The sequence below is a fragment of the Dermacentor andersoni genome, chromosome 5 (assembly GCF_023375885.2).
Source record: "Dermacentor andersoni chromosome 5, qqDerAnde1_hic_scaffold, whole genome shotgun sequence".
Classification (NCBI taxonomy): domain Eukaryota; kingdom Metazoa; phylum Arthropoda; class Arachnida; order Ixodida; family Ixodidae; genus Dermacentor; species Dermacentor andersoni.
The window spans coordinates 194450586-194469523 of NC_092818.1; the positions used below are offsets into that span (position 1 = coordinate 194450586).

Genomic DNA, 18938 nt, shown 5'->3' on the forward strand with positions numbered 1-18938 from the left:
CCTGGTGCATCATGGTCCATGGCAAGTCTCCAGGGACTTATGCACCTTTGATACTTTCACAAGTTGCAGAGAGATACAACTACAACAGCTCTTAGTCAGAATCAACAAGTCTTCTTTTTCTCCTTTGTTGATTTGTATAGCACAGATATCGATGCAGAAAGACATGCACAGCTGAACAGGGTGAATAACCACTGTAGCCCACCAGTGCCCTAAGTTGCAGTGAATGTGTCCAATGCAACAAACCTAATCAAATTTGGTGCAGTGGACACTGACAAAAACAATTTCTCTGTGCCGTGTATCTTTGTGTAGGAGCTCCTGCAATAAAGCATTATCTTAAATCAAGTTAGTAAACCTACAAACAAATTCTTTCATAATTTCATTTTCACAACTTATTCTGCACAATCTGCTTTGCAAGACTGACGCGCACATGTAATTCTACCTACAACAAACAAACAAGCAAGCAAACAAACAAGCAGGAAGACAAACACATACTAAACAGTATAGGGTTGTTTGTTCGTGGAAAACAAACTTAAAACAACTTTTCTTTTCTGATTAAACTGTACCACCAGTTGGACTAAGCAACGGTGCTTCATAACCAAAACTACACTTGGAGATAGTTGTCCGATTCAGCACGAGCTAAGAACATAACTAATTTTTTCTTGTAAGGAAGACCAGCTCTATGTGAGTGGGTATTGTAAACAAAACTCAAGTTCCCAGTTCAAAGTAGTTTTTGTGTGGGTGCCTTACAGTCTCGCCACAACTTGAAAATGGTAAACGCACCAGCAGTAAGCAGAATGAGAGCACAGTTCAACGCATGCATGCTGCTTTCGTTCAAACCTAAACTGACTTAAGTGCAGACTCCAAGGTGGCCAGATGAATTCGGACAAAGCAGATAACCATCTCAAAACTAGCCCAAACAATCTACATGGCTTTTTCAAAAATAGCACAATACAAACAAAACAGTTAATCCAAAGAATCTACTTTAAGGTATGGCTACTAATTTGAGTTCGAAGCATACTTGGAACACCAGCTTTTATACAGATCTTTAGAGATGGCCGAAAGGCTAAAATAAGAAATAAAAAGTAAGAACAGCCACAAACTAGATACCATCGCTGATTAGAATATTTTGCACTATGCTGTGATGGTCATGGTAGCTTTAGGGTTGCTCTTCTTGCTTTCAGTGAGAGCCATGTAACTTATGAGAATTGCAGAACACTACAACCAATCTGAAAATATGAATATGTAAAGGGACTCCTAAATGCTAGGATATAAATCAAATTACAAACTTGGGAGATTGAAAAGCTGATCACTACCAGGCTAAAAAATCTGTGACCAGTAATTTGAGAATTTTACAGATCACTCAGTGAAAGCAACAACAGGGTGTCTACCAAGTTGACATTTCCAAAATCCCCGAGTTTTCCAGGTTTTCCCTGAGTGCCTTTGCAAAATTCCCTGAATGACGCAGAGCTATGTTTTGTGTCAAGACGGGCTGAAACCATGTCGCCTGATGCTGTCACTCTCTAGTAAGCATATGAAAAAAATTTTTAAAGAGACTACTTAATCAAGTTTGAATACTAAGGAGTAGTGTTTGTTATTCAAGAAGAGGATAGAAGGTAGGGGCTAGTAAAGTGCACAGCAGATAAAATGTCTTCGAAAAAAATCGCGAATGGAGTCGGACTATCTCAAATACAAATAAAAGGAGATGCATACAGAAGCAAATATTTTCGAATACGAGCTATTTCTATCAACTGATAGCTAGCTCAGTGGTATGAAGCCCGAACTTTGTCACAATTGAGATTCTCTCTCAACAGCTCGTAAGTCAACCTCCACTGTCCTGAAATACTCTCAGCCCGCGCACAACACCTCAGTATTGTGTTTCATTGCTTTAAAGAGTTTTTTTCGGTTTGGAAGAGGGACACCAGCATCTCAGCATCAGCCAACACTTTGATTTTTGAGCTCAAGCTCCTTCAAAACAGCGGCAGCACGCTTCCTTTCCCTTCCATTCCTCAATGTGTAGGTCGTTCTTGTTCTTGTCCTCCTTCTGCCATTCATTCCCCCCACGGACCATTTGAAGCATCTTCTTGGTCAGTTGCACAGTCCACGTCCAATTTTTCGAACTCCCTAGAGGCCGCGAAAACGTCCGAAAAATTGGCCAGTTGGAAAAAATAAATGCATGTCATTTACTGCCCTTAAGGTCTCAAACCGCTCCAGGCACATTCGAAAACGCTCTGAAGGCCTGTCGGTACACGCATTAGGCAAATCAGTGCTCGTACTGTGACAGGAGACACCGGGCACACGCATGTATAATTAAGGAATAGATAATGTGTCCCGTGGCAATAGCCCCTTCCCACGCTTGTTATGCTTCACTGCAGCACTTCTGCGCATCTATCACCAAGTCACATTTCTGTACAGAGGCAAGCAGATCTGCGTGCGAGAGCGCCAGTTTGAGGAGGCGAGGTAATCAAAACGGCAGCGGTGGTGGCTTAGATTAATGCCCTTTTGGACCTGCGGTCACGGCAAAAAGCACCGGAAAATCGAACGGCGAAGATTTCTTGCGCCGAAATTTCAGACATTCTGATACATTGACTCAATGGGGTGCGTGGTGGTGCTGTGAAGCTATGCAAATTATTGGGCATCCGGAAAGTCGGTCGTTGACTGTACACTGGCAACTTCTCCAGCTGATGATAGGGCGTCAAAGACGATTCATTACGATTCCTGTCTGTTACTCGAGCCAGCATTACCGCAACTTTTGACCCTTTCAATAAAATTACAGCTAATTTTCTCTGATAGAGGCACAAATTCCTTGAGTTTTCCCTGAGTTTTTCCAGACTACTCAAAATGCTTGAGAATTCACGGTTTTCCCAGCTGGTAGACACCCTGAACAAATTAAACAGCCCCTTATTTTTCTCCTCTGCAGAATAACCTTGTATTCCCGTCGGTACAAGAGTTAAAGTGTTGCAGGCACAGCACAAAGTGGAGCACGTGCTTCCCTCTTTGCACATCAAAACAGAATGCCCAAAAGTTGTGATTGGCACTTACGTGCGGCCCTGTGAGTCTCGAGCCATTAGGCTGCCTTTGGCTTGCAGCAGTGCAACAATACCGGCTGCATGGTTGCATGCGGACAGGGACAGCGCCTTGCGCAGACGTGCTTGCTGAGGCCACTCTGGGTCGGGATGCTTGGCAGGAGGGCTGACAGGGTCCTTGTCCCTGCAAACACTGTCAAGGGGCCTGCTCATCAACACACACTTCCCAGGTCTCTCTTGATTTGGCTGCACTTTGTGAATCAGTTCTACAGAGTGTTGTGCACAGTGCTGCAAGAGTTGACATTGTGCAAGTGCGGCATGTAGTGCCTACTTGCCCCGTGGTCCTTACTTACAGATAGAGAAAAGTGCAGCAACAAATGAGCTCTGTCATCTACTGCCTGTGGTTAGGTTTTTCCAACAAGTGCACATGTAGCAAAGAGGAGGGTGGTCTGTTTCTATTACTAGAATAATCTCTATCGTGGTAGTACTATCTGGCGGCAAAGGAATAGTGGCCGTGGATGCTATCTTTTTCATCAGAAAACGCATCAGAAGATGAAGTAATTCAAACCAAAGGAATTTAATGTGTTACAAACTTTTATCAACGTACCATACAGGCATTGAAATTGTACCTAGCCTCCTCATGCCAGCTAAAGAACAAGTTGTAACCAAAGTGGGAGATAATTATGTCTGCATACTACAAATCAACTTGTGCTGCACCAACATGCCTGCTGTGAAGAGCCTGCACATCACCTACCTTTCCAAAGTAGCAAGTTCAGCAGAATAGTTAACTTATACTGAAGTGGCCTTGAATGGAGTTAAATTGAAGAGCACGGTGGAGGCACAACGTGCTTTGCACTGCTGAATTGAGGAAAAAATTTCTGCGTTCCTTGAACTAGTGCAGAAAGTGCAGTCAAATTCAAAAAGATAGCGCCAGACATAAAGGAGCTTGTAAAAGCTTCAATAATGTGTGCCTTGATTTAGGATGATAGCATGTGCCATGAAGAAGACAAACAGGCAATATGTTGCTACCATTGTTCGCGCACATATTACCTAGTGTGTTACTGCATTTTGTCAGTTTATTGTTCTATTGTATACTTTATGTCTACTATTCGACATCTTGTTCAAATGTCATATTCCTAATGCTGGCTGATGAGCTTCGACCTGCACCCTTCTTCCTTTTTGTTTTCGTTTTGCCTGTTTTGTGAAACTGGTTAGTTCTTTTTCCCACCTTGCGATGATCCCGATATTGGGATTGCAGTTAAACCGTTACACCGTTTAAAACTGTTGCATGGTATTATTAATAATTTAACAAACATTAATTTTGACTCTTACATGAAATATAACACTTCTTGCCCAACACGTGGCAAACACGACTCGACAATAGTAGTGCCACGATGCCGAACTAAAGCTTACCAGTTTTCTTTCTTTCCAAAAACAATATCAGAATGGAACGGGCTTCCGCGTGACGTGGTCAGCTTGACAAACCAAGATTCCTTCTTATCTGCTGTCGTGTCTCTGTTATAGACAGTGTGTTTGTTCATGCTCTTATTTTTTTTTTTTGAGAAACCCAAAATATTTGTTCTTGCTCCTGTGTTCGCTTTTTTTGTGTGTGCGCACGCTTTGTTGCATCGCATTGTACAGCGATGTATGCTTGTTCCACTCCTACCTTGGCTACCAAATGGCGGCTGGCAGTATTGAAAAAAATATATATATATGATGATTCACTTGGAAGGTCAAGAGGGAAAGGGATAGTTTTATACTTGTGACACTGATCTTGGGCAAGTATTGCAAGTATTGTTCATCTGAACCGCAGCTTGAAGTAAGTACACACACACCTCAACCTTTCTCATGCTGTTAAATTACATACTAGAGTTTACGTATGGACAAATATTTATTCTTATTGACAGAGGCAGAATTACAAAATTTCACCTGAACAACTTTAAGCAGAACATGAACATCATGGCTATTTTACATGGTCTTCAAAGATGTTACTAGACAACATGCATACCACACAAAGCTGTAGCAACCTTGTCTGCACTTGGCAGAAATGAACTTAAGGAAATTGCTCTAAAGGCAAATTTCAGCTGCAATTTCAATTGCAAATTCACCCACAGACATTATCACTAAAAGAAATTACTTTCTTGTAAGTAGAGGCAACAGAGTGATTTGGGTAATAGGGAAAGGGGTTCAGACGCTCAAAAGACAGGTATTTTCTTCAATAACTCAGTTGCAAGTGGTGCACTATGGTGCCTTCAACATTTCTTTATCTGTCTCATGCATTTTAATGTTTTTAGGGTATCAGAGCCAAGTAATTCAACAATCAGCTTTGTTGCAAGCTTGACTAGTCCATAGCGTTCCAGCAGGGGTACTGTAAATAAATAAAGGAAACAGTGTCATGCCACCCTCAGTACAAATAGAACAAGGCTTCCAATGGACCCCTCTCATGCCTTTTAACACACTCCCAGCGAGTGCACTGCACTTATGGCCTCCAAAGTAGTTAGAAATGAAGTTTGCTTGACATTGTACACTTTGTTTCGTGATCCCAAGTGATTTCTATTAATAAGTGGTGCTGCCTTTACGTGGAAAATACAGAACAGTGGAACAACCCCACAGCTTGAAGTAATGAGTTGTCATTCTTCAGGGGAACATATTATGTAATGCATTTTGATAAAACCTCGTTCTTTTTCTACTGTGGTTGATACGACACTCCAACCTGATATTTATCGATAGGAGGCTAACCTGAAGGCTACCATTACAAGTATATATGAGTTTTTAAATACCAGTGAGGCACCTAAACTAACACAGTTCAACTTATTTTCCTATTTAGTGTCTCTCCAAGTTAGGAGTGTTTATTTCTCATTTGCATGAAAGAGACAGCCATCAGTTCCATAGCCTCACAGCATTTCACCAGTATATATAGGTTTTCTGAGCACCATAATTACTACAAACTAATGTTAATGGTAACTATGGGAAGCAAACAATCCAAGCAGACAGTCCAAAAGTGCAAGTAATTTCACAGCACCCGACAGCAATGTTCCACCAAGCATACGCACAGGTACATGGCGTGCACCAGCTGCGTAGTGTATCAAATTACCTCACGTGGGGACGAATCTACACAGGACACTCACTTGTATCTGGCTGCTCATTGTAAGACCTGCACATGCCAAGTGCAGTTCGACTGAACACAAACACTTTTTCATCACAAAGGTGTGATCCTAAGGAAGATAATGGAGGCACTGTGTATCAAAAAAAGTGGAAGCTTGTGTGTGAGCTAGCCATCACTGAACTTTCTGAACTTGCTCTCTTAGATATCTGACCATTGCATTAACAGGTATCTGTTATTTATATGCCTGCGTGTTTTGTTAGATAATGGTGTGATACTGGTGTCAGTATGGCGAGCATATGCAGAAAGAAGCTTGGCGACTCTATAAAAGACTTGTTCCAATAAAAAAAGGTCAGTTGAGAGTCAGTGCATGGTTCTGTCGTTTTGTGTCTCCCCTTCATCTTCTGTACTGTAGTAATTATGAAGTAACCAATTTTTTTTTATGCTGTGTCCACTTGGAACTTGCTGCCTATTGCCTTTAAATCAGCTGATATCCTCACATCATCATTTAACAATATACTTAAAAAATGTTTTCTAGCTAATCTGCTTTCAGTACGTTCTGAAGTAACTATAATTTACTTTAATTACGTCTTGTTTGCATCTCAATAATTTGTGTCATGTTGTGTGCTCCCTTATTGGCATTATTTCTGTTGTAAAGTTGTAACGGGTTATATTATTTGCGTTTAAAATATTTCATTCACTGCATATTGTCTTGATGGTATGCACCGTCTCTATTAAACGATGAGAACTCTACTGATGCGATTAATCACCTGCTTATATTCAGGGGCGGATCCAGCTTTTTTTCAGAGAAGTGGGTCAGCAAGCAAGAAGGGGGGAGGAGGGGATATCAGTATGACAGTTGGTGAAGATATAGTCACAAGAAAAATCTTTTGCACATGAGTGGGAAATTTATTTTCCAGCAGAAGTACTCTTAAACATGGAGTTGTAAAAGTATTGTTCCCGTCCAAAACCTTCACTATTACTACTGCCAAACTCCTTCACTGTGCATGGGGTTGGTGGAGGTTATTGAATCACTAAAGTAGATTCCCTCTTGTTGGCAAAGTGAACTATGACAACATGAAATAGAGCAATTCTCAGAAGATATTTCTGCTCACACTATGTCCCTGTAGGACATAGCAAAACCCTGCAAATCCTGCAAAACCAGACGTTTTGCTGGAAAAAAGCGGAGTGCACCTATGCTTCACAATATCCAGGAACTGCTTCACCGCATGGCATGAGCGATGAACTGGTCTTAGATTCTTTTCTGTATCCGAATAACAGCGGTGTACTGAGCATCTATTTTTTCAGACACTATTCCTGGGTTATTTATCTTTGAAATGTATATTCTGAATTTCCCTTGATATTAACGTTTTTGTACATGTTTTTTATTATTGTTTTTATCAACCGCCAGCAAAACGGGCATATCTAGAATTGTATGTTTTACCTAATGAATTTTTTTGTTTGGCAACGTATGCTTTTGGAAAGAGCAGTCCATTATGCACAATATGTTGTGCAGCAATGTGTTCTGGAACATTATTTGTAGTGGTAAATAATTTTTTTCCTGAGACCTACACAGATCGACCATTTTCTCGTGGTAACGAAAGAGTTAAATAACATTCCAACAACCCACAAACAATGTGCTGAGCTCCAGCTACACTGGAGGAAAAACACACACGGTGCGCCACTGGTAGTAAAACGCTGCTGCGGCCATGTGCTGCAGCCACGCCGACTGGCAGTGCGCTGCTGCTCAGCTGAGCAAGGAAACGGCAGGTTCGTTTTTTAACTTCCAGAACTTTTCTTCCGGTCATCCAAAAGAAAAAAGTTCAGTGCAAGGTATTTCAATGTAGCTGAATAAAAGTGCGTTGGCTGCAGTTAGTGTCCTGTCGAGTGATGGTGCTCCACAGAACGTGTTATGCGAAACAGTATAACTCAATGCCACACAAACTTTTGCTACTGAGTATGCCCATATTCATACTTTTTTGGAAATTGCTTTAGATAATATAACTGTCGTATTATACGTGGAGTGTCAAAGGAGATTTCACTGCAATCCGGCATAGCACCAAAGCACAAGATGTGCCCCTGTGCACCAACCTGTGCTGATAATATTGCTGATGTACAAACGTGACTACAACCGTTTTACCGTGACATCCAGCTGACGTTTCGACAAAAGTCTGAACATAAACCCTGGATCTTCCCCAGCCTATTCTTGCATATGCATCTTGTACATGCATGCTCAGTTGGTTGCCCTGACTTATTTTACCATAGCCTCCTCCTGTCAAGCTTACATTGTCATGTAATTGCTTGTGTTAATCATGTGCAATAAATCTCAATGGTCCACAGCCACATAGCATAAAAAAAAACATAACTCAAGATATAAAAGTTACCTTGTGGACCTGGTTAACTAACTTTCTTTTTCCCGTGTAAGAATGCATAACTTGCCACTTCTGACAATAAACAAGGAATACAGTAAGCTGCTGGCATAATGGCTCATGTGAAATAATATGACATTACACACCTAACTTCTCAGGTTAGTCTTACATAATCACAAGCCTGCGTGACCTGTTCCCTCACCCTAAAGCCACCTAGTTGTACACCCACGCCACCTTTCATTCTGGGACAAAACTGAATATATATATATATATATATATATATATATATATATATATATATATATATATATATATATATATATATATAATTTTCTTATTTTTTTTTTTTGCAGGTGCACCCGAGATACGCACTGCAAGATACTGAAAGCACGTAATATTTCCCCAAGGTAGAGCGGTTGTCAATGATGTCAATCAAAGTTGCTCGGCCTAAACAGCGCACGTTTCCGCGACCAATGGCGGGCATATAAGCTCAGGTTTAGCCACCGTACTCAGGCGCAACTTCTGGATCCTGCAATGCTACGGCGCATATTTTACTACGTATTGGTACGTGAGAATATCACCACGTCCAATTTTGAGTAGATATCGTCTCATGACCTATCTGCACATCGTTTCCCACTATATGAGTGAAAATCGGTAGTGGGGGGTAATCTTCATGAAGAGCTAACACTTTTTGTAAAAGTGAGCGTAGAACGCACACATGCATAGTGTGCACATAGTACCTGTCTTTTTCTCGCGGACGGATGGGCTTGAACCGAGAGGCAGCCCCGCGGTTGAGCTCTTCAACAACTACTGGCAAGGGTACAACGACTGGCAAGGGTTCAACGACTGGCAAAGGTTCGGGCTCGCCTTCATGTAGGAATTGCAAGATCGCCTCTAGTTTCGCTTGTTTATCGGGATCGCCGTACTCCACATCAGTGCCGCTGCTCGCGGTGCTGTGAATCGTTTCGTTCGATGCCGGTGGAGACAGCGAAACGGCCGAGTCTACCGATGAAGACCGGTCGGGCGAGGGGCTCCGCCAGTCGTCGGTGCTGCCATAACGATACGGATGCGGGCATAGTCGAGGCGCCGTCTCGTGACGCAGGGGACCTCGGCGCCGCACTGTAGGACTCGCGTAGTTCGCGTCGCCGTCATCCTCGTGATCGGGCGACTCGTAGCCTTCGTCGTCGACGCAAAGCGAGTCGAACAGGTACCGCAAGTCCTCCACTGGCTCTCCGCTCACCATTTTCTTTTATCAGTCGTACCCGCCAAGTCAGTGACTAAACACGCATCCTTCGACGTTACGTCCGGCCGGCAGCCTCGCTGACGCCAACAGCGAGTCGATAGGACAACACGCCGGTGCCACAGAACAGCTATGGTGCGCTTTTCGTGCTTTTCACCCCAACAGCTGGCATACAGCTGGCCGGCCGTACTGGCACTACACAACTCTTCTGGTACACTAAACACTGCAAGACTGTAACTGGAAGACAGAACACCGCCATGCACCTCGCTTAACTCTATGCCTAGCTGGCTGGCATAGCAACCAGCAACTTGTTGGCTTGTTGCGCCACATGGCCATGTCGTCACCATTCGTCACTGCCTTCCCGTTGTTTATGCATTGGTGCGGTTTGCACATCATGCTGCAATGGTCGCTCTCTTATACATAGATGTCACGTCACACGTTTTATTTTCAATCAAAAATAAAGTGCTGTTATTTACGTTTAATATACTGTTGCTTTGAACTACTTGAACGCATAACCTTCTTTTGTGAAAGTAGCGCAGCTTAAGTATCTAGTCATCGCGAGCCAAGTCAAAGCTAAGCGAAATCCACAAGCGTATATGTACAAAACGCAAACGAAGCCTCCAGCGGCCTGTGGTCTCATGGTTTCACATTGTGCGAGTGTCGTAGAAGGCGCTCAGTGAAGATGCCGCGAGCAACCAGCGGTTGTAGCTAGCCTAAGTCTCAGAATGCTGGGCCCAGCAGCTGCTGTGGCGCTGCTTTGGGCGTGCTTGGTGCAGCCGACGCCAGCGCAGCTGATCATCAACGTGCGAAACGCGGGCGGCGACTTACTTCGCGAGCGGCTGCTAGCCAACACCAGCGACGAGACCATCACTCTCGAGTTCCAAAGGGCTGATGGCACGCACGTTACCCAGCTCATCGACTTCCGCATGGTTAGTAGACGTCGCCACATATGCGTGATACACCGTACCTGTCGCGACTGTGAAAGGGCGCGCGCATCCTGTAACTGAAAACTCTTCGCGCGGGTTGAGAAAGGTACGTTCCCGTAATGAAGCCCAACATAGTGAAGGTGTTTCTGCACATGTTGGTGAAAGGCGAATCGCAGAATGAAGGTTGACAGAAGGTTAAGTCAGCGCTAAGGATTATACAATGAAACGAGCATCGAAAAGTGCGTTCATGGAAAAAGGACGAACACTGCAGGTGATTCCGAGTGCTTGGTTGTCTTCATACCTCGTATTAGCTTTGTAAACCTGAGAAATAAGCGACTGATACGGCGCCTTTATAGCGCTCGTGTTTAAGCTATTTTCCTCCTGTTAATTGAACAAGCCGTTTACATATTCTACTTATATGACATGTTTGCATTTAAATGGTAGTTTTTTTCTGCGACTTTGTATACCATAAGCTGCTTCACAACAAAGAAGTTAGAACTAAACTGAACAAGCACTTGCCCCTCACAAAAAATAGAAAGGGTAAAATATCTATTAAACGTATGACTTAATAAATTTGCAATCTGTAGCTGTGCTGTTTCTGCTTCACTGTTGTGCAATTTAAGGCAGTGATTATGGGCTAGGGTGACTTTAAATTGTGAAGTGAAATTATATTGGAGTACCGAATTTTAATCGCTTGATTCTTCAGATCCATGCCTGCCAAGCTGAGTGTAGCGTTTCACTCAGTGGCTGCTAGACTGCTAACGAAGGTGTTCTGAGCATCTTGCATTTACTCCGGGGTGCTGCGACAGCACCTGTTGATTGATTGTTGGCACGGTTCCTGCTTTGTGGCAGAGGTGTGCTCTGCTCAGCTATGCTTGTTTGCTCACGAAAGGCACTGACGTACATGTGCTCAAGGACAAGTAATGTGAAACCCAGTACCCTAGCAATAGCTGCCACATATATGGTTAAACAGAAACTAAGCTTGTGTGTATGCCAAATAAATATCTCATTGGGCTTGATATTCGAAGAGAGAATGCAGAAAGCACTACAATAGTCTGAACGATATGATATTGTAGTGCAGTAATACTGGAAAGGAAAGCCTAGCAGCAACAGACAGAGCAGAAAGAAAGATGGCGCTACTTTCTGCTCTGTCTGTCGCTGCTAAGCTTTCCTTTCCAGTATTTTTACGCTACAATATCATGTCGTTCAGCAAGCACTAACTCACCCGAAAAAGAAGTTATTGTGCAACAGTCTGGAATGGCATCGTTGTGCACAAATGACATTAGCCTTGTTTTACCGACACATATTTTGCTTTCTTGCGGTTACACTGACTGTTTTGTACATGACCAGTTTTGCATATTGCCCCCATTGAAAAACATGGGCTATTTATCTACACAATGCTGTGAAATTTGTAATATTTTATTTTTGTGTTTTTCATCGTTAGAAATTTCATATGAATGCAGCCATAGTGGCTAGGAATCGAAACCATGACCATCATAGATGGCATAGCCTCTGATCTACTATGATGGTATTAATTCCAGCCCCTATTCTTTTTTTATGGCATATGGTAATATTGAAGCATGTGATACCATAGTAGGTAATGTCCCAATGTCTTCATTTCTCTTGTTATGAACTGAATTCATAATTTTATTTCAGGGGCTGGATTGATGTCAAGTGCTTACAAAAGAGTTTTCATGGTGCAGTAACCAATTGGTCACTTCTTCAAAGCAGTGCACACACACACACTTGAAGTACAAGTAAGCGTACATTTTGTAAAACATGAAAAATTAAATGGGATCCATCTTTATGGCACTTAATGACTCAGTTATATGTTGTGAAAAAAAAAAAAGGGAGGTTGAAAAGCAACAATGGAGCTTTTGTTTTAGGTGTCTGCTTTAAAATGTCCCATCTGAAGTCTGTTAATACATATTGCATAATATCCTAGACAGTGAAAGGAATGATGAATGATTACAGATAACTCTTCAGCTCTTTTATTATTATTCATGATTTAGAGAAATGTCAGCATTATGCATCAGAAGGACGGTTTAGCTGTCTTGTAGGCCTCATCCATTGTTTCATCTGTAAGAAGCACTTGTTTTGTTTGGTAAGGTGCGCTGAAAAATTGTATTGCAGCCCACACAGCAAAAAGCATGTGAGCTCACTTCCTCAGTGGCATGACTCAGCACAGCAGGCTACCTGGAAAAGCAACTAGACAAGCCCTTTTTGTGACATGTGGGCTACTGAAGTGCTGTGTCAAATTGGTACCTGGACAGCTTTAGAAACAAAGCATGGATCAAACAAGAGAAAATGAAAACAGACAGGACAAGGATTGCACTGGCAACTGGAGAGTTCATTGTAATAAAGGTCAATTAATAGATGGTGCTGTGCATCACACAGGCACGATAAAAAGAAAACTCTCGAGGCACTCAAGTGTGCAACATAAATGTTTAAGTGTTAGCTGTTGTGCGGGAGTAGGCAATCTTGATCTCGCTGAATTGCTTGGGGGTCTGAAGGTCCTGCTTCTTGCACGACATTGCAGTGTAAAGGATGTTTTATAGCATTCTTGCTTAAACAACCACACTCCTCTGTGAGTGTTCCCTGACTTTCTAAGCATACAATGGTGCAGCCGAAGACGGTATGACGACAATGGGATGATGATTCTGAAATGATAATGGTACAAGGGTCATTCAGGTCAATCCGGGACATTTTTAAAAACAAATAGAGGAACAAATTTCAAAGTGTGGAAAGTGGATTTATTTCTCCACATAACCTCCAGCTAAAGTTATACACTTATCGCAGTGTTCACCTAACGCCTGGAATGCTTTGGCATAAAAAGATTTATTATTATGACAAGACCATTCTAGGACACCGTTCTTCACTTCATCATCAGTGTTGAAATGTTTTCCTCCAAGGAATTCCTTCAAGGGCCCAAACAGGTGGAAATCACTTGTTGCTAAGTCAGGACTATAGGGGGGGGGTGTGGTAATACAGTATCTCCCAGCCAAGTTCCTGGATTGTTCAGAATGTGCGTTTAGCGGTACGTGGTTGTGCATTGTCTTGCGGAAAGACCACACTCTTTGCAATCAAACCCGGATATTTCTTCCGTAAACTCTTGTGCATATCACACAGAACATGACAGTAATACTCACTGTTGATAGAGACATCATGGGGTAAAAAATCAACATGAATAATGCCCTGTTTATACCAGAATGCACTTGGCATCACCTCACCAGCAGACGCAACTGTTCGAAATTTCTTGGGAGCTGGTGATTCCATATGCTTCCACTGTATCGATGCTCTTTTGGAATCTTGGGTGGAATGGTGAACCCATGTTTCGTCACGTGTCAACATGCGATTCAGAAAATCCTGGCCTTCCCTTTCACAGTGTTCCTTCGGTTCTCTACATACTTCAAATCTTCTGTGTCTGTCAAAAGCAGACAGCTGCTTTGGGACCCAGCATGCACTCACTTTTCGGAACAACGAATGATCATGAATTATTTGTTCACTGTTCTTAATGACGGATTACATACCCTTGCAATTTCAAGACAGGTTGTGCGACGATTGTCCACGATCAGCTGCTCCACATGCTGAATATTATCAGGAATGACTACCGTGGGCTGTGATTTACCACGACCGGGATTGTCAGTTATAGAGATATGGCCATCTTTGAAGTGCTTACACCATTTAAATGTCTTACTGCGACTGAGTGTCTCATCACCGTAGTGAGCCTGAAGTCTTCTGTAAATTTCAGCAGGTTTTATGCCCTTGTTCACTAAAAACTTCATCACAACACGCTGCTCTACATAGACATTTCACACTGTTGTCTGCCATCTTGAATAAGTCTATCCAGAAGCGCGGGAAATGAGCGCTGTCTACCAGTAACAGGATACCGGTGCCAGTTTCTACTGCATACGAAAACTCCAGCCTAGGCAGCCATTTAAACCTGAAAGAAAAAAAAGTCTCAGATTGAGTTGGACGACCCTCGTATAATGATGACTGCATAAGGACAATGGGGTTACATCACTGGTATGATGAGAATCGGATGACAAGACTGTAAATGACGACAATGCAACCACCATGACTGCATCACAATGGTGGTAAGACAACAAATGCATGACGACAGTGCAATGATGATGGAATAATGGTGACTATGATGACAATGGGTGGTGGTAACAACTTTATTGAGACTCTGCTTAGTTATCATCTGGCAGGCCCGAGTCCTAGGATGGCTCCTCACGAGGAGCGACCCTTTCAGCCCAGGCAACGAGGGCTTTTTGTAGTTTTTCATCCGGCTTTCTGAGCAGCTCCTCCCACGTCTGTTGTGAGGGAGCTGGCAGGAGCGACCTGGGAGGGGGTAAGCCCTCGCACCCCCAAAGAATGGGATTTTGGGTAGCCAATGTTTGATTTGTGCAGTTTTGACATATTGGGTTCCATTGCCCATTGGTAATTATGGCTAGCCAATGTGGGCTGGGGATTGATTTAGTTTGGATTCGACGCAAGATCGAGGCTTGCGCTCGCGTGAGGCTTGCGTTTGGAGGCGGGTAGATTCACCTTTTTTGCTTGTAGTAGTTTGTTATCTCGTGGTATGTCGTCGGTGCCTCATCCATGGGATCTAAGTCTGAGGGGCACACCTCCCGGTTGATTAGACCTTGGGCTACCCAGTGCGCCTCCTCATTCCCTTGATTCCCCAAATGGGCAGGGACTCATACGAGTTCAACGGTATTTTAATTTGTAAAGTCCCGTAGGACTCGCGCTGCACAGACGCCTATGCTGCCTCTCGAAAAGTTGACTATTGCCCTTTTGGAGTCGCTTATGATAGTTTGCACGGAGGGATTCATGATGGCCAAAGCAATGGCAGTCTCTTCCGCTTCCACGTTGGACGCTGTTTTTATGGTCGCGGCATTGAGAATACTTCCCTCTCCGGTCATGACGCTCACTACATAAGTTTGGTGATTTTGCTTTGCTGCATCGACATAAACGGTGTGCTGGTTGCTTTGGTACCTTTCTTGAAGGGCCTTGGCTCTGGCAGACCGCCTCTTGTCGTGTCTCCCAGGGAGCATGTTCTTGGGTAACGGTTTTATAACCAAACGGCGTTTGACCGCACCGAGTAATGTTGTTCTTCCTGCTGCATTCATGACGGAATTCAGCCCGAGTTTACTTAAAATGACCCTGCCAGTTGCGGTGCTGGAGAGTCGTTCACGTTGGGCTGTTTTATGGGCCTCCACGAGTTCGTCTAGGGTATTGTATATACCTAGCTCAAGTAATCGTTCAGTGTTTGCATACCTCGGGAGACCAAGGGCAGCTTTATGAGCTGTGTGAATGACGCTGTTAACCTTTTCCTTGTCAGAAAGGCGTAGGTGGTTGTAAGGGAAGGAATACATGACGCGACTGATCAGGAAAGCCTGCGTCAGATGGCAGATATCAGCCTCCTTCATACCGCGGTGTCGTGTGGCTACTCATCTGATTAGGCCACATATTTGGCGGGCTGTCGTCCGTAATCGGACAATCGCCTCAGAATTATGGGTGTTATGTTGAATTAGCATGCCCAGGACTCTTATAGTCAGTATGGGCAGAACTGGGCTGTCTTCCATACTGACTCGTATAGGTGATGTGGCATCCCTTTCGGTGGCGTGTTTGGTTGATTTATCTCGGATGATGATTAGCTCCGATTTTGTCGGCGAGCACGCTAGACCATTCTGTCGCACAAAATTTTGTACGGTATCCGCGGCCGCTTGTAATGCTTCCGTGATTTTTCCATCGGAACTGCTATTGGTCCAGATGGTGATATCATCGGCATAGATGGAGTGTTTGATATGCGGGATCCTTTTCAGTAATGGAGGCAGGTTTCGCATAAAAAATTAAAATTAAATTATGGGGTTTTACGTGCCAAAACCACTTTCTGATTATGAGGCACGCTGTAGTGGGGGACTCCGGAAATTTCGACCACCTGGGGTTCTTTAACGTGCACCTAAATCTAAGTACACGGGTGTTTTCGCATTTCGCCCCCATCGAAATGCGGCCGCCATGGCCGGGATTCGATCCCGCGACCTCGTGCTCAGCAGCCCAACACCATAGCGACTGAGCAACCACGGCGGGTGGCAGGTTTCGCATGGTCACATTGAAAAGGAAGGGGGAGAGGACCGCACCCTGAGGGGTGCCCCTTGTACCTAATTGAAATTGTCCGCTTTTAATGTCCCCAAAATGTATTTCTGCAGTGCGATCCTTGAGAAAGCTTGTAATATAGCTATAAGTGCGCTTCCCGACATTCATTTGGGCTAGATTTGTGAGTATTGAAGCATGTGACACATTGTCAAACGCTTTACTGACGTCCAGCCCTAGAATTGTACGGGTGGCTCTTATAGGGCCCGGATGTAGGATATCTTGCTGAATTTTTCACATAATCTCTTGAGTGGACAGATTTGATCAGAAGCCTATCAACGTATGGGGCAGAAGGTGTGACGAGATTTGGACAACAAAGCTGGAGTGGCCTCGACACCATCATGACGACTGTATGACAACAAATGGAAGGTAATGCATGTATCCAGATCTAATTTTAATCCTAGCACTTACTATCTTAACAACATTCCCTTAGATTTCGTCATGTGATATAAATATCTTGGTGTACACATTACAAATAACTTTTGGACCATTAATATAGATTATGTCATGTCATTATTAATGCTAATCACATGCTTGTGTACTTACAGTGGAACTTTCCCAAAGCGCCATCTACTTTAAAACTACAGCTTTACAATACTCTAATACACACGAAACTTGAATATGTATCTGCAATATGGAATCCCAGTCATGTTAATCTTATTATTTCACTTCAGCTAGTACAAAATAACTCTACTTGTTTCATTTTTTTAAATTATAACCATACTGCAAATATAACCTCAATGAAAACTAACCTAGTACTTATTCCACTAGTTAACCGCCGCAAGGTCGCCAGTCCCTTTCACTATTTCATAAAAATATTCCATCATGCAACACTCATGACGCCTTCATACTGCGGCCTCAGTACATTTCAAAACGTGTTGATCATCGCAGTAAGGTAGGAATTGATTCATGTTACACATTTCTTTCAATCTTTCATCCCCCACACATCTCGGGAATGGAACCACCTTCCCTCATGTATTGTAGCCGTCATGGATAACAATTTTTCACAAAATGTTACCTGACATTATATAATCAGGAGAATTATTATATTACCAAAACTCACTGCACTTGTTTATGTGTTTGGTTACGTTACTTCACTACTTCATAACCACTCTCCTCTTTAATGCCATAAGGTCCCAAGGATCATCATCATCATCAGCCTTGTTATGCCCACTGCAGGGCAAAGGCCTCTCCCATACTTCTCCAACTACCCTGGTCATGTACTAATTGTGGCCATGTTGTCCCCGCAAACTTCTTAATGTCATCCGCCCACCTAACCTTCTGCCGCCCCCTGCTACACTTCCCTTCCCTTGGAATCCAGTCCGTAACCCTTAATGACCATCGGTTATCTTCCCTCCTCATTACATGTCCTGCCCATGCCCATTTCAACTAAGATGTCATTAACCTGCGTTTGTTCCCTCACCCAATCTGCTCTTTTCTTATCCCTTAACGTTACACCCTCCTCAATTTAAGCAGAACTCTTTTCGTCAGCCTCCAGGTTTCTGCCCCATATGTGAAAACTGGTAAGACACAGCCGTTATACACTTTTCCTTGAGGGATAGTGGCAACCTGCTGTTCACGATTTCAGAATGCCTGGCAAATGCACCCCAGCCCATTCTTGTTCTTCTGGTTATTTTGGTCTCATGATCCGGATCCGTGGCCACTACCTGCCCTAAGTAGATGTATTCCCTCACCACTTCCAGTGCCTCGCTACCTATCGTAAACTGCTGTTCTCTTCCGAGACTGTTAAACATTACTTTAGTTTTCTGCAGTTTAATTTTCAGATCCACCCTTCTGCTTTGCCTCTCCAGGTCAGTGAGCATGCATTGCAGTTGGTCTCCTGAGTTATTAAGCAAGGCAATATCATCAGCGAATCTCAAGTTGCTAAGGTATTCTCCATCAACTTTTATCCCCAATTCTTCCCACTCCAAGTCTCTGAATACCTCTTGTAAACACGCTGTGAATAGCATTAGAGAGATCGTATCTCCCTGTCTGACGCCTTTCTTTATTGGGATTTTGTTGCTTTCTTTATGGAGGACTACGGTGGCTGTGGAGCCGCTATAAATATCTTTCAGTATTTTTACATCTGGCTCATCTACACCCTGATTCTGTAATGCA

At 43.3% G+C, this 18938-nt stretch overlaps 2 protein-coding genes and 1 long non-coding RNA gene across 3 annotated transcripts in view; 1 reads left to right on the forward strand and 2 right to left on the reverse strand.

Annotated features, from left to right (window-relative positions):
* LOC126531786 (NF-kappa-B inhibitor delta-like) overlaps positions 1-10138 on the reverse strand; it is a 44283-nt gene extending 34145 nt beyond the window's left edge. Inside the window, exons 1-2 of the mRNA XM_050179514.3 lie at positions 9236-10138; positions 3040-3216 (exon numbers count right to left, since the gene is read on the reverse strand). Of these exons, the coding sequence (XP_050035471.1) occupies positions 3040-3216; positions 9236-9738 (680 nt within the window). The 5' untranslated portion in view covers positions 9739-10138. The remainder of the gene's footprint in view (positions 1-3039; positions 3217-9235) is intronic.
* A 164-nt stretch (positions 10139-10302) lies between these two features.
* oaf (BRICHOS-like domain-containing protein out at first) overlaps positions 10303-18938 on the forward strand; it is a 36636-nt gene continuing 28000 nt past the window's right edge. The window contains exon 1 of the mRNA XM_050179517.3: positions 10303-10664. Coding sequence (XP_050035474.1) covers positions 10461-10664 — 204 coding nt within the window. The 5' untranslated portion in view covers positions 10303-10460. The remainder of the gene's footprint in view (positions 10665-18938) is intronic.
* Positions 12638-18603, reverse strand: LOC129385186 (uncharacterized). The gene is made up of 2 exons (XR_008612780.2): positions 13892-18603; positions 12638-13321 (listed from the first exon to the last, which is right to left on the reverse strand). It is a non-coding gene; the product is annotated as an uncharacterized lncRNA (long non-coding RNA).